Here is a 15,233-nt window from a genome sequence, read left to right as displayed (position 1 = left end):
CAAAGCAGTGTTTTAACAGGTTGAAATCCCTGCTTGAAATTTGGTGAATAGCACTGATCCTTTCTATCATATTCTCAGCAAGTCCCTATGTATAATGCCTCATCATGAGCCTTTTCACCTAGCTATGCATTCCTGAGCATCAGTGGGCTCTTCAGCAACATGGCTTCATATCTTGTGGGACCAGAACCTAGTGCATGTGGAAAGTACAAACTGGTACCCAAGAGAAACGGGTCTCAGCTCTATGCCTTTCCAACCTCAGTTTCATTCTCAAATTAGCACCAATTGGGTTGGCTGAATGTAGTGTTTCACAAATGCTAATTAATAATTTAAACTCGATCGATACGAGAACCCTTAATCTCCTCACACAGCCCATGCTCCAGCTCTCTTCTCAAGCCCCAAGCCCGCAATTTCTCTTGGCTCCCTTCGGGTCCCACCAAGGTCACTGGGGAAGAGTCCTCTATCTCTCACCCCGCTTCCCCTGATAGAGCTTTCTCCAAAAGCCAGCACCCACCGACAGTCTTCGGAAAGCCTCGCATGAGGAAGCCCCCTAATCCAAGGCGAGTGCCAAGGCGGCGGCCAGTCAGAGCGGCCACCGCAGTGACCGAAGCCCGCTGCAGTAAACTCATGGCCGCCATGGCTACGACGGCAATAGGAAGAACCAGGGAAGGTAACGGAAGCCGAGAGAGCCAATTTACCAATGAAAGCGAAGGCGGAAGTTAGCCATGTTAAGTGAGGGCAAAGGCTGTTCCTGTTCTCTCCTCCCATCGACATGAGATATAGGAAGTGACGCCATTATTGGCGGAAACGCGGTTTCCTTATGCGACGCGATGGCTGCGGGCAGTTTGGCTGTTCTTTGCAGAAAAGTCTCGGGCGCCCTGAAGACTTCCAGGTCGTTGATAAGTCATCAGGTCCCTGCTAGTACTGGGTAAGTGATGTGAAGAGTAGGTTTGTCCACCTCTTCAGTGGATCTTGGTTGGTTGTCCAGATGCTGAGAACAGCTCAGAGATGGAAGGGCGCGGGGTTGGCTGAGCCCGAACCCACCTCTGTGAGGCATGAATGTCCTTGAAGAAGTAGCCCACCTGCGACATTTCCGTTCCTTACTCAATTATCTGATTGCCACTTACTGTGGACTAGGCAGTACATGGGGGTCTTTGGGTGCCCCGTAGTGAATTAAACCTAGAAATAAAAAGCATCTTATGTGGCTAAATCAGTTGGGAAGAACTTGACTGAAGAGCTTTCGGCTATGGAACTGAAGGCTGTGTCTGGTTTGGAGGATAAAAAAGAAGGGGCCTTTGTACTTACAGAATCGATCACGAAGAGATTGTTTGGGAAATATTGCGTGAATACATGAAAGTAGCCAAATGAACGAAGAGTCGCTCTTGCAGTTGCGAGAATGGAACATGCTGGGCATGGTGTTGATCATTTCTGGAAAATTAGCTTGTCTTCTGGACAGACCTACCTTTTATTGGTTTTCATCTTTAATGATTTGAATTTTATAAATAGTTGCATAGGTCAGATCTTTTTTTCCCAAAAGTAAGTAATCTATGTGCTCCTAAATGCAGCACAATTATTGAGCATCTATTCGTGACAGTATTATTAGTTATACTAACTTCACAGAGAAGCAATATTTTGTTCATTTTGCAGTCTCAGAATTTGTAACTTGATCAAGGTGGCAAACTTGGATCAATTGTCTCTTCCATCTCATCCTTTTTCCTTAAAAATTAATTTTAGATGATTGTAAAATGAATATCTGTTCATTTCTAGACACTTTGGAAAATAGGGTAAAGTATTTGAAAAAGAAAGTAAAAATCAACTGTAATTCTACCACTCGGAGATAAACAGATGTCCTTTCCTTCTTTTTAACTTTGCATATGCGCACATACATGAATTTTAGAAATAAAATCAGGGTTATAATTACATATATGCATTCTGTACTCTTGTTTCTCAAATTTTTTATTTTTAGAAGTTTCAAACCAACAGAAAAGTTGTAAGTTGTTCAAAGAGTAAACCATATACTCTCCATCTATATTAATCTTTCTCATTTTGTTGCATTTTCTTTCTTTATATCTATGCCTTTTTTTCTGAACTATTTGAGGCATGTCAGAATTGCAAATATGACACTTTATTATATATTTCCTAAAAACAGGAATCTTGTCTTAATAACCACAATACTCTAGTAATCACACTGGGAAATTTAATTTTGTTACACTACTATTATTGCACTACTATTATCCAGCAGAGAGCCCAAATTTAGATGTCCTCAATTGTCCTGGTAATTTTTTTCTTTCTTAATATTTTATTCAGGATCCAGTCAACAATCATTGCAGTAGTTGTCATTTCTCTTTAGTCCCTTTTTTTTTTAAATTAAGTTTATTGGGGTAACATTGGTTAATACAATTATATAATTTTTTAGGTGTACATTATCATTTGACATCTGTATATTCTATTGTATGTTTACCGCCCTAAATCCAGTTTCCTTCAGCTACCATATATTTGATGGCCTTTATCCACCCTCCCCCTAAACCCTATATTTGACCTCCTTTACCCCGTTTACCTCCCGCTTCCTCTCCCACCCCACTAGTAACCACTACTCCATAGTCCTCCAGTAACCACTAGTCTATAGCCCATATCCCTGAGTCTCTTGTTTGTTTGTCCTGCTCATTTGTTGCTTTTAGGTTTATATCCCACATATAAGTGATATCATGTAATTTTCAACTTTTTCTGTCTGGCTTATTTTGCTTAGCATGATTATCTCGAGTTCCATCCATGTTGTCGCAAATGGCAGTATTTCATCTCTGCTTATGGCTGAGTAATATTCCATTGTATATATGTACCACAGCTTCTTTAGCCAATCATCTATCATAGGACACTTCAGTTGCTTCCATGTCCTGGCCACTGTCTTTAGTCCTTTTAAATACAGAATGGATCCTTTTTTTTTCATGACTGACATTTTTGATAAGATCATCCTTTTTAGAATAACCTTTCATTTGGATTTGTCTGATTGTTTTCTCATAATTAGATTCAGGTTAAGTATTTTTGGTAGGAGTATGCTTGTGACACACTTCACTATTGTGTTTTAAATATTCTTTAAAAACATGATTTTTCAATTAACTGCATAAAAGATTATCATACAGATGCACAACAATTTTTTTAAAACATGCTCCAGTTGCACATTTATGTTATCAGTGTTTTTATATCATATATAATGCTTTGACAATTTATCAACTCCCATTGATAATTTCTTTAATTGAAATTTCTAAATGTGGAATTAATGAGTTAATAGAAGAAGCATTGGGGCCTTTAATACATGTTGGAAAATTAACTTTTGGAATGTTTTTAATCTAATCATATACCCACTAGCAGTGTATGAAGGACCTACTGATGTTACCTTAAAATATAATTATATAAATATGAAATTGTAGAGTATCAATATTTACAATGCAAAATTAAAAATAATTTCTAAAGCATTTTGTAAATTTATTGTTTCTGTGCAGAAACACAAGTACTTTTTTTTAACATTGTAGATGAGGAAATTATTCCATTTATTGCTTATAAAATCTAAATGTTATAAAACATTAATCACTAGTTTATTTGTGTTCAATTGTAGTTTTTCTCTTAATCTGTTGCTTAAGAATACACCAAAAGTCACATCTTTACACAAGTGTAGACTACTTCATACCACGTTGTCAAGGAAAGGACTGGAAGAATTTTTTGATGACCCAAAGAATTGGGGGGAAGAAAAAGTGAAATCTGGTGAGATATTTGGGTTGATTGATATTAAATATGTTATTGAATTGTCCATCATTTTGGGATTGTTATCCAGTTTAGGAATTACCTGGGCATTTTCTTTTTCAGTTTCCTATGGGAATGTCTATTAGCAAAAATTAAAAGGACGATATAATAGTAAATTGTTTCTTGGCAGATTGGCAAAAGATTTAGAAGAGGAGTGGGTTGAAATTATTCCCTGAGTTGTTTGGGGTTTGTTTTGGATTTCAATTTTTAGAGATAATGAAAATTAATTTATAATGATATAAAGAATTTTGACATTAGACTGTGAAAATGCATTCAGTAGTAATACTCACATTTTTTTAATGCTATTGCCAGTTTCATTATTCATATTTTCATGTGTTATCTAATTTATACAAACTTAATCCTAATTATATATTATACTGTAATATAAAAAGCTATTATACATTTTACAGATAAGGAAACAGGTTTAGAGAGGTTAAGTAATTTGCCGTAGAGCACATAGCTAGAAAATTACTCATATTATCAATTTATCATTTTTAATAGGTGCTTCGTGGACCTGTCAGCAATTAAGGAACAAAAGTAATGAAGATTTACATAAACTTTGGTAAATATACTGAGTACATGAACATCTCGGTATTCGAAGCAGTTACAGTATAACAATGAGGTATAAACCTTATATTTATGTGATATAAGAAATTGAGTAAAGCAATTTGTTTTATAGTATTATAGATGATATGTAAAATCACTGAAGATTTTATAAATATGACAGGTTAAATTACATTAAGACAGATGTATTAGAATTATCAAATAGTTGGGAGTTTAGAAATGTTTACTGTAACTGCTACCAGTCATACTAGTACCTTTAAACTAACAATTTCAGTATACTAATGAAATGAGGAAAAGTTGGTCACATTTAGGCCTTTCTTTTTATTACCTTTTACATCGTCTGAAATCTTTGTCTTCTTTGCTTTGGGGAAGTGTTTTGGAGGGTGCATTAACTGGGAATTTAGGTTGACTTTTCTGGCAGTTTCTCCTGATGAATTAGAGAGGGTCAAGAGGATTGACATATAATTGACATAACATTAGTTTCAGGTATGCAATATAATGATTAAGTATTTGTATATATCCCAAAATGATCATCATTGTGAGTGCAGGTAACATTCATCACCATACACCGTTACAAATTTTTTTCCCCGTGATAACTTTTAAGAACTACTCTCCTAATTACTTTCAAATATGCAATACAGTATTATTACCTATAGTCACCATGCTGTAAATTACATCCTTGTGACTTACTCAGTTTCTATCTGAAAATTTGTATGTTTTGACCTCCTTCACCCTTTTCACCTATCCCCCTATTACCCATCTCTAGTTTACAGTAAATTCTGCACGAGTCACATACCCACTTTATGTCAGAATTCTGTTATCTTTCACAAGGATGCAAGAATAATAAAAGCAAAGCACTAAAAAATTTAAAAAAAAAAAAACCTGACTATATTTAGCCCAAAGATATGTTATGTTTGGACTTTACTGTTTTTCAAATTGGGAAATTTCACACAAAAATAAGGATTTCTGGCTCCTCTTAATTAATCAGACCTCTGATCTGGCAGCACTGGACCTGCATTCATACATGGCAACAACTGGCTGGGCTTTGTAGCCACTTTCCCATCTAGATGGAGCAGCACATACCACTTCTTACCCATCCTGTTCTTTCACCAAGCCCACTTCGCTCATAATTGTTATCTGGCTATATACTCTATAGTGAGCATTTAAAGTTTATCCACTTATTTAAAGGATTATTTATCTTTCATGGCAGATTAAAGAATTATAAAATGCTTATAAAAACCACTAATATTATAGGCTTATCATGTGATACAATAAGAAATATATATTTGGTCTTTGTCTCCATTTACCGATACACAGCTCCTAAATCCCTTGTTATTTCCTGAGTGATAGGAGTGTCTTATGTTCTAATTAGGCAGCTCTTGGTGGGGGAAGGTGCTAGATAGCTTCAGAATGGAGACTGTCCACCAGAAAGATGAAGACATGATTCAAGGATGGCACTTTCACCCTCACTATCACCCTCACCTCTGGGGAGGGAAGAGAGATTAGAGATTGAGTTCACTAGCAATCGATGATTTAATTAATCGTGCCTGCATAGTGAAGCCTCTACCAAAAAACCCTAAACAATTGGGTTTGGAGATCTTGCAAGTTGGTGAACACACCGAGGTGCCGAGAGGGTGGTGTGCCCTGAGAAGGCATGGAAGCTCTGCACCCCTGCACACACACCTTGCCCTATGCATCTCTTCCATTTGGCTGTTCCTGAGTTGTAGCCTCTATAATAAATCAGTAATAGCAAGTAAAATGCACTCCTGAGTTCTGTGAGTCGTTCAGTCAAATTATTGAACCCAAACAGGGAGTCATTGGAACCCCTACTGTTGAGCTGGTCAGTCAGATGTAATGGAGCCCCAGAACTTGCTATTCGTGTCGAAAGTGAGGGACATTCTTGTGAGACTGAACCCTTAAATCTGTTTAATCTGGTGCTAATTCTAGGTAGTTAGTGTCAGAGAGTTGAAGAAGTGGTGTTGGAAAAGACAACACATATTTGGTGTCAGGAGGGAAAAAACCTTTCATTTGCTGTCAAGTGTTATGTACAAAACAGCATAGATTCATTATAGAATTATAAGTTATATTAAAAATAGATTGTATAAGTTGTGCCTAAAGACTGTTAGTATGAGTTATTGGTAAAAGTATAGTTAGGGCTGTTTCAATATTCATCGTGGCAAAAACCAATTTATCTTCTGCCACTGCTTTCCCCCAAATTGTCTTCTTGCATAGCATAAAGTACCCCAATTCCTTCGTCTCCTTTTCAGTGCCCTCTTCATTTATTTCCTTTTTTTCAGCTCCAATTCTTAGTCACATAGTTACTCATAAAAAAACTTACCCCCAGTTCAGCTTTGCCCCTCAGTATCTTGGATTATGTTTGCTTTGCTTTCCTTTCCAGCCTAATAAATTCCATCTCTGTGAAGTTTTCCTTGATCATCTTAGCTAGAAAAGATGTCTCCTTTCTCCCACTTAATTCTTCTGCTACTAGTTTCCTACCATTCAGTGCACCGACCGCATCACATTGTGGTTTCGGAGGCAGCACAGTAGAGTAAAAGTAGAATGGATTTTGCATACAGGGAGTCCAGGGTTTGAATCTTAAATTAGCTATGTGTGCCAGGATATCCTACTTCTCTCAGCCTTAGTTTTCCTTATGTAGAAAGTGAAAACAATACCAACTTCAAAGGATTGTTCTCAGAATTAAATGAAATAATGTATATGAAGTATTTAACACATTGCCTGGCACATAACAGACACTGAATAAATGTTATTTATGATCCATCTTCTCTCTCCACTTGGAATATAAGAACTATATTTTATGCTTTATGTCTCCTGGCACTTATACAATATATAGCACATGGAAAATTTATTGAACAAATGAATAAAAATAGATGCAGCTCTTTTTGAAGGATTATTCTTTGTAAGGTTATTATGTATATTGAGATTTCTAAAGGATTTTTGAGAACAGATCATTAATTTCTATGTCAAGATTCACAACTTTATTATTGTTATCACAGAATAGCATCACAAGCTTTGTGTTTTTTGATACAGGTATGTCCTACTGAAAGAAAGAAACATGCTTCTAACTCTAGAGCAGGAGGCCAAGCGACAGGTATTGCCAATGCCAAGTCCTGAGCGGTTAGAAAAGGTAAGGCTTGTGGGAGGCCTGGGACTGTTGTGTGGGATAAAATTTGCAGGAGTGAGTGCATGGTTCCTATATTTCTTGTCAAGTAAGTTTCTTTTTTTTTCCCTTTTATATTCTATTTCTGCGTGATTTTTAGTAAATTTAGAGAGTTGTGTAACCATCACTACTATGTAATTTTAGAACATTTTCATCACTTCAAAAAGGAATCTCATATGCATCTGTACTCACTCCCCATTCATATCTGTGACCCCCAACATATGTATAGACATATGTTTTTATTTCTCTGGGTAAATATATAGGAGTGAAATTGCTGGGTTGGCTGTTTTAAGAAACAGCCAACTTGTTTTCTAAAGTAGCTGCACTATTTTACACTTCTCTTTACAGTTTAGCCACTTCCTTGCCAACTAGATCAAATTTTATTTATGCATTTTTTAATTATGATAAAACATAATGTACAATTCACCATCTTAATCATTTTTAAATGTACAGTTCAGTAATGTTAAGTATATTTGCATTGTTGTGAAAAAGTCAACTATTTTTTAAATTTGGTTTTCTTCGTTAAAAAGAAAATCCTTTGGGTTCCTTATTTCAACACCAAGAGGTAACCAGTTGTATATATTTCCTATTTATTCATCAGAATTTTTCTCTGCATGTACAAGTGTGCCTAATTATTTTTATTTTCACAAGTTTGGTTATACTTTGTATACTTTTCTGAAACTTGCATTTTCCACTTACCTAGTCTATCCTGGATATCTTTCCATATCAATATATGTAAGTCTCCCTTTTTTTCATGACTGTACATGCTTAACATACTTCTTCCATGTGGGAAGTTTTATTTAGTTATATGTATCAGTTTTTTTTCCTACATTGCTTTTGAGATCAACTCTTTATTGATTTTTCCATGCCATAGTTAGTAGTCAGTGAGAACTGAGCTCGGCTTTTTGTAGTAGCTTTAAGTCTTACTTCCTAACCTCAGCTGTGTTAGTTTCTTTTCCCCATACCACTCACAACCATTATTGCCACATTGCCGCTAAGAAGGAAAGACAGTGTCCCTAGAGAGAATCAAAAAGTACAGAATAAAATCTCAATTATTTACTCTAATTGCAGAGAAGTTTATTCTGTGAAAATTGAGTTACATAACATTTTTGTTTTTTTAAATGGTATTTTGATATAACATGAGACTGACAGAAAAGTTATGAGAATAGTACAAAGAGATGCCCTTCACCCAGGTTCCTCATAAGAATATTTTACCACATTTACTTTATCTTTCTCTGCTTCCTTCTCTACATAAATATATTTTTTCCTTAGCTGTTTGAGAGTGATTTATCTACATGATGTTTCTTTTTGCATAAATACTTCAGTGTATGTTGCCAAGAAAACAAGGATATTTCCTTACATAACCACTGTACAATTTTCAAAGCAGGAAATTAACATTCATATAATACTATGATCTGATCCCACAAATCTTATTCAGATGTCATCAGTTATCCCAACAATGTCCTTTAAACCAAAAGAAGATCCTGGATCATGTATTTTCGGTTGTTGTGTCTCTTTAGTCTCCTTTAATCTATCCAGATTCAGTCTTTCTTTGTGTTTCACGACTTTGACATTTTTGAAAAGTGTAGACCAAATTGGGTTTGTATGAAGTTTCTCATGATAATCCTGATGATTGGCAGAAATATCATAGAAGTGATATTTTATTCTTCACGGTGCATCATATCAGGAGGCATGGGATGTTGATGTGTTTGTTACCGATGTTAGCATTGACAGTTCGGTTAGTGTGGTGTCTGTCAGGTTTCTTCACTATGTAGTTTCTGGTTTTTCTTTGTATTGAGATCATGTAAATATCCTGTAACTCCTCAAACTTGCACTCACCTGATTTAGCATCCATTGATGATTCTTGCCTGAATCAATTGTTACTATAATATTTGCTAAATGTTAATTTTTTAAGCCCATGATTCATTTTACATTTATTAGTTAGCTTTCTTCTATAAGGAAGGGCTTTCCTCTTTCCTTCCTTCCTTCCCTCCCTTCCTTCCTTCCCTTCCCCTTCCCCTTCCCCTTCCCTTTCCCCTTCCGTCCTTCTCTCCTTCCCTACTTCCCTCCTTCCCTTCTTCCCTCCTTCCTCCTTCCCTCCCTCTCTCTCTCTCTTTTTCTTTCTTTCTTTCTGTTCTTCTTTCCTTTCTTTCCTTCATTCCATCCCTCCTTCTTTCCTGCCATTGTGGACTCATGGATTCCAATTTTAAAGAGTTAAAATCCTTTAATATCATTTTTAATTCACCACTGTGGGTTCCTCCAAGTTGGCCCCTGTGTACTCATCATTCATTGATAAGGCACAGCAGGAAGTTCTGGATTCATCTTGTGCTTTTCCTACCCAGCCCTGGGATTCAACCATTTTACAGAGGAACCCTGATTCCTTTTAATGGATAATGGTATATTTAGAAACTAAGATCTAAGTGGTAGTTATCTTCATTGCTACATAACATTTGTCAAGTAATATGATTTTATTTCAGGTATACTTGTTAACTCTGCTGTTAAGAACAGTTATGTTTTAGAGATCTTTTTAAGTGTATTGGTTGTTTATAAAGAGCACATTGTTTATTTAATGAAAAGGCTTTTACTAGAACAGTGCTGTTAAAAGTTTTAAATTTCAATAATAGATTTATCCCCTCTCCTTGTTTTAAAATATATATTTAAGAGGTGAACTTCAGCACAGTAGGTCATATGTCCTTGCGCTTTTTGAATTAGTAGAATCCAAAACAATAAAAATTTTCTCCAGATAAAGTGACCACAATTTTTAAAAAATATATGCAGTTTTCTTGGTGTTTTCTGACATACTACTAAGGAAAATTTATTAAGAAAATATTTTTTAAAAGAATTATTTTCAATTTAAGATAGAAATTGAACTTTTTAAAAATTACTAAAAGCTGTACTGCAGACACCTATGTATGCATACCTGTGCCAAAAAGATATTTAGGAAATATTTGACAGAATGATTCTTTTACAGAAATATTAATCATAGATTTTCTGTAGCATGGTCTTTACATGTTTTCTTTTTCTAGAATTCTGTTGTAGGTGATTGTTGAAATTGTATCTTTCTGTTCTTTTAGGTAATAGAATCTATGGATGCATTAGATAAAGTTGTCCAGGAAAGAGAAGATGCCCTAAGACTTCTTCAGACTGGTCAAGAGAAAGCTAGACCTGGTGCTTGGAGAAGAGACATCTTTGGGAGAGTCTTCTGGTACATAGCTTATATTGTGGCTTTTCTGAGATGAGAGTGGAAAGCTTGTGCCTCTATCCCTTGTCCAATATCTTTTAAGAAAACTCTCACTGTGTGAGATGTATTAGATATATTAGAGAAGTATCTCATATAAGCAGAGGTCCTCAAACCTTTTTGGAACTCCAGGATATGAACAAAGGTAGCCTTATCTAATAGCACAGGCATTGCTTCTCCATGAGTCAATTATGTATAGGTTCTTTATAACAGTGGTCCTTAATCTTATGTCCTTTTATCCTCTTAATGTCCTTTATGTCTTCTTAATCTTAATCATATAACATTTTGAGAGTTTGATGAAAGTTATAGATCCTTTTCCTAGAAAAATGTATATGTATATATGTAATTCAGAGAGTTATAAATGCTATGAGGCTAATTTTAGGACACATACCTGTCTTCTATGCACATTAAGAACCTGGGACTATTAAAAAGATGTTTTCAAGGAATAAGGCCACACAAACCAGACTTAGTTTGCTCTCATTGCCATCAGGATAAGCCCTAGTCCAAGTTAGGAGACAGTTTAATCTTGTCTCCTATGTCCAGTTCCCAAAGTCCTGTCAGACCTCAGGAAAAGATCTGATAATAAACATTTATACTGAGGTATAAATAATAGAGAAGACCCAATATATTCTGTCTCTGCCGGGGGTTTATTTACATTTGGGTTGAGCTGCCAAAAGGAAACATCATTAACAGAATTTTAAACATTGGTCAGCAAAAGGGGGAAGACATTTTGGATGGTTGGAGACCTTCCCTGTGCTCTTGAAATTATATCACATAATAGTGCTTACCATTTGATGGGTTCTTTGATGGAGTTTGAGGTGGTGGGGCTGCTTGGAGCCACATTTAGAGGAGTAGCTATGCTGTCTTTAACCATGTAATCCAATACAGAAAAGAGAAGACTTGCCAAAACATCTGACTAAATACTTTTAGTCAAATAAAAAACAATTTATTTTCTGTTTTATTTTCTACTCATTCTTAGTTGGATTAATATAGTTGAAGTCAGTTAGGAAAGGGATGAGATGAGGGAGAAAATCTGTCAGTTTTAGAATGTGTGAGAGTACTGTTCTCTTATAGGGTTTTTGTTTTGCTTTTGATTTATTGAAGATATATTTAGGCCAAAGAAGGTTAAAACTCTGTATCTGTGTAAAAAATGTATTAAATGTGTTTACTTTCTTGGCAGGCACAAGTTCAAGCAGTGGCCTATACCTTGGTACCTGAATAAAAAGTACAATAGGAAACGATTCTTTGCAATGCCCTATGTGGAACATTTTGACAGGTGAGCAAAAGTACCCTTGCTAATAATGAAATATCTTTACATTGGATGACATGCAATAAGCTTTTATAATAAATAAATATAGATTCATTGTAGAAAAATTAAAGAAAAAAAGAGTCTTATATAATCTCACCATCCAGAAATAGCTATTAACATTCTAGTGTAGGTCCTTTCACAAGTTTTACTTCTTTCTGTTCATCAGTCTATATGTAAGTAGGTGATAAAATCGTTCTATAATGTTGAAAAGAAGGTCCAAAACTTAAGTTGTATAAAATGTGAGCTCAGTTTATTGCAGGGTTGATGAAATGAAAAGGGACTAGAGTGAGGAGAGGAATCTGTTGCATTATATCTGAACTCGTGTTGTCCTGCGGAATAGTGATCTCCAAATATTTTCTATGGCAAATTATTCCCTGTATTAAGTATATTACTGTATAGAGAACATAAGTCTTCTGTTAAAGTAGAGGAGTGAAGTCGTCCCATGAACCCGAGCTAATAATTCTAAAGACTAAATTTAAAAAAATTTAATGGCTATTTTAAAACACTAGATCCACATCTAGAAGCAGACAGAAGCCAAGGGAGAGTTTGTTCCCCAAAACTGCAATTGGAAGGGAAAAGAATTGCAAGTTTGTGGTTTCCAGGGCAAAGGTGCCATTCAACTCCATGGCTGTAGCTTCCTCCCTCCTCCCCACCCCACCCTCACCCCCCCAAAAAAACAAAAAACAACAACAAAAAAACAGGGATGAGGAAACTGCAGGGTTACTAGCTAAAGGTGCTACAGGTCAGAAGTCAAGGCAGGAAAGCAGCGGGACATTTAAAGGGAAAATCCCAGTAGCACCAGCACCACAGCTTTTAACAACTGCTTTGGATAGGACATTCCACTTTCAGCAAGAGTTTAACAAAAACTGATATTCTCCTCCAGAAGCTTGTATCTATACCAATAATCAAGAACACTTTTAAAAAACAATTTAAACAGAAATGAACTATATCTTTACACTGAGCTTTAAGAAATTTTAGCATGCTTTAGAATCACACTTAACATTTTTTATTTACCCCACCAGACCAGCTGCCTCTCATTTACAATTCTAGCTAGTGTAATGTTGTGATTTATAATAAATATATATTTGGTCTTTGTCCCTGTTTCTGTCGTAGAGCTCCTAAAACTCTTGATTCTTAAGTGATGAGAGCAAAACAAAGATATCTATTCTTATATTAATGATAAGAGTCTGGAAAAGCACTTAAGAACAGTGGCTGATTGTCGGGGGAACCAACTTTGAATAGCTGATTGAAACTTTCAGTCTCACCCTGTTTTCTGGGGAGGGGAAAGGGACTGGAGGTTGAATGAATTGCCAATGGCCAGTGATTTCATCAGTCGTGCCTATAAGATTGAGCCTCCACAAAATGAAAAACCCAGAGGACAGGTCTTGGAGCTTCTGGGTTGGGGAACACCTGAATTTGGGGAGAGTGGTATGCCTGAAGAGGGCATGGAAGCTCCACGTCCTTTCCCCATACCTTGCCTTCTGCATCTCTTTCGTCTGGGTTTTCCTGAGTTGTATCCTTTTACAACAAATCAGTAATCTAGTGAGTAAACAGGTCTCCTAAGTTCTGTGAGCCACATAGTAAATTGTTCGAACCCAAGAAGGGGGTCGTGAGAACCTTTGATTTGTAACCAGTTGGTCAAAAGTTCAGGTAAAAACCTGGACTCGTGACTGGTGTCTGAAGTCCAAGGAGGGAGTATGTCAGAAGCTCAAGTGACAACCTCTAAACTATCTCTGGGCAGTGTCAGAATTGCCTTGAATTATCGGACACCCTAGTAGTGTGGGATTGCTTATGGGATTGGATCCAGAACACTTTTAGCTATAATATTTCCATCCTAAGTTGATACTAAATGTCATTCATTTTTTGATCACCTATACACCAAATCAGTGAGTCCTTGATTTCATTCTTCCTGCAAAATGTCTCCAGGAGCTGTCCTTCCTACTTCTACTCTCTCTGCCCTTGTGCAATCAGTCCCTCTTCATCTAATTGAATTGTTGAACATCTTCCTTACTCGAGTCCATTCACATATTGCTTTCTGACCAATTTTCCTCAAACCTTTTTATCACTTCAGTGCTATTCAAAGCTTAAAGCAGTAGCTTGTCTATAGGATAAAATCCAAACTCCTTCCCACCCAGTGTTCTCACAATTTACTCCTAGCTACTTACTCGTCATCAAAGTCAGAACTTTCTCCTTGTTTCCTAAACATAACTTGTTCATTTTCTCCTCTTTTGCAGCTCTTGTTGCTAGAGCTGTGAAATCTCTCCACCTACACACATTTTAAGACCAAGTTCAGATACTAAGCAACTGAAAACTCTAACTGCACTGGCTGCTTCTCTCCAAGCCTAATTTGACCCTTCTTCCCTTTAGTAAGGTGAAGCTATAAGTAGCATCCTTTAAAATAATGTATGAGAAATTATGAATCAGTTGTTACTTACAGGCCTTATACATATTCTCATTATTTAATATTTTAGCCTTACCTTCAAAGCATACAGCATAATCTTCTGAATATCCTTTGGAATAGCAAACCTTTATTCTTTGATAGGCTATTTCTTGTAAATGGCCAAAATTTAGTTGGAGCAAAGACTGACGAATAGAGTGGGTAATCTGATTTCAACTTTGTTCAGTCTTAACTTATACTTAATTTACAAAGTCGTTTGTTTTTTGTATATACACATATTACTGTTCTCACCCAAATATAACCCCTTTCTCAAACTTCTGTGACCTCCCCCATGGCACTGGCATATTATTGTTATTCAATACATGCCTCTTGTATTGTTAAATTTTATATACACTTATGCTCACTGATCAATAAACTGTCCTCCAAAACATCAGCTTCAGCACTGTAGAGGCTTCGCATCCATGAATTATTATTCAGTCTCGACAATTCCTACGTGACCCTAGAAGTCAGCATAACTTAGATGAAGCACAAATGCCTCATGTCCTGGAATGCTGATGGGTAGAAGCAAACTCACTTGAGAGAGTGTGAGCCTAACTAGCACCTAAGCATCATCTTTAACCATGGCTTTATTGTCTCTGTTGTAGGGGAAATAATATGCTAGACTGAATGCTATTTTTATTGTCTCTGTTGTAGGGGAAATAATATGCTAGACTGAATGCTATTTGAAATTAGGGAATTCCCCAGAGGATGTATC

At 36.1% G+C, this 15,233-nt stretch overlaps 2 protein-coding genes across 3 annotated transcripts in view; one reads left to right on the top strand and one right to left on the bottom strand.

Annotated features, from left to right (window-relative positions):
- Positions 1-672, bottom strand: part of NDUFB5 (NADH:ubiquinone oxidoreductase subunit B5) — a 12,999-nt gene extending 12,327 nt beyond the window's left edge. The window contains exon 1 of the mRNA XM_006910859.3: positions 512-672. Within this exon, the coding sequence (XP_006910921.1) occupies positions 512-635 (124 nt within the window). The 5' untranslated portion in view covers positions 636-672. The remainder of the gene's footprint in view (positions 1-511) is intronic.
- Positions 673-771: 99 nt separating this feature from the next.
- Positions 772-15,233, top strand: part of MRPL47 (mitochondrial ribosomal protein L47) — a 17,980-nt gene continuing 3,518 nt past the window's right edge. The window contains exons 1-6 of one of the 2 annotated variants that reach the window (XM_006910858.3): positions 772-925; positions 3,608-3,753; positions 4,294-4,354; positions 7,405-7,501; positions 10,609-10,739; positions 11,953-12,048. In XM_006910858.3, coding sequence (XP_006910920.1) covers positions 828-925; positions 3,608-3,753; positions 4,294-4,354; positions 7,405-7,501; positions 10,609-10,739; positions 11,953-12,048 — 629 coding nt within the window. In that variant the 5' untranslated portion in view covers positions 772-827. Of the gene's footprint in view, positions 926-3,607; positions 3,754-4,293; positions 4,415-7,404; positions 7,502-10,608; positions 10,740-11,952; positions 12,049-15,233 lie in introns of those variants that run through there. The other variant, XM_015588560.2, reaches the window with a different exon arrangement.

The sequence above is a fragment of the Pteropus alecto genome, unplaced genomic scaffold (genome assembly GCF_000325575.1).
Source record: "Pteropus alecto unplaced genomic scaffold, ASM32557v1 scaffold33, whole genome shotgun sequence".
Lineage (NCBI taxonomy): Eukaryota > Metazoa > Chordata > Mammalia > Chiroptera > Pteropodidae > Pteropus > Pteropus alecto.
This window is presented reverse-complemented; position numbering and strand designations above follow the sequence as displayed.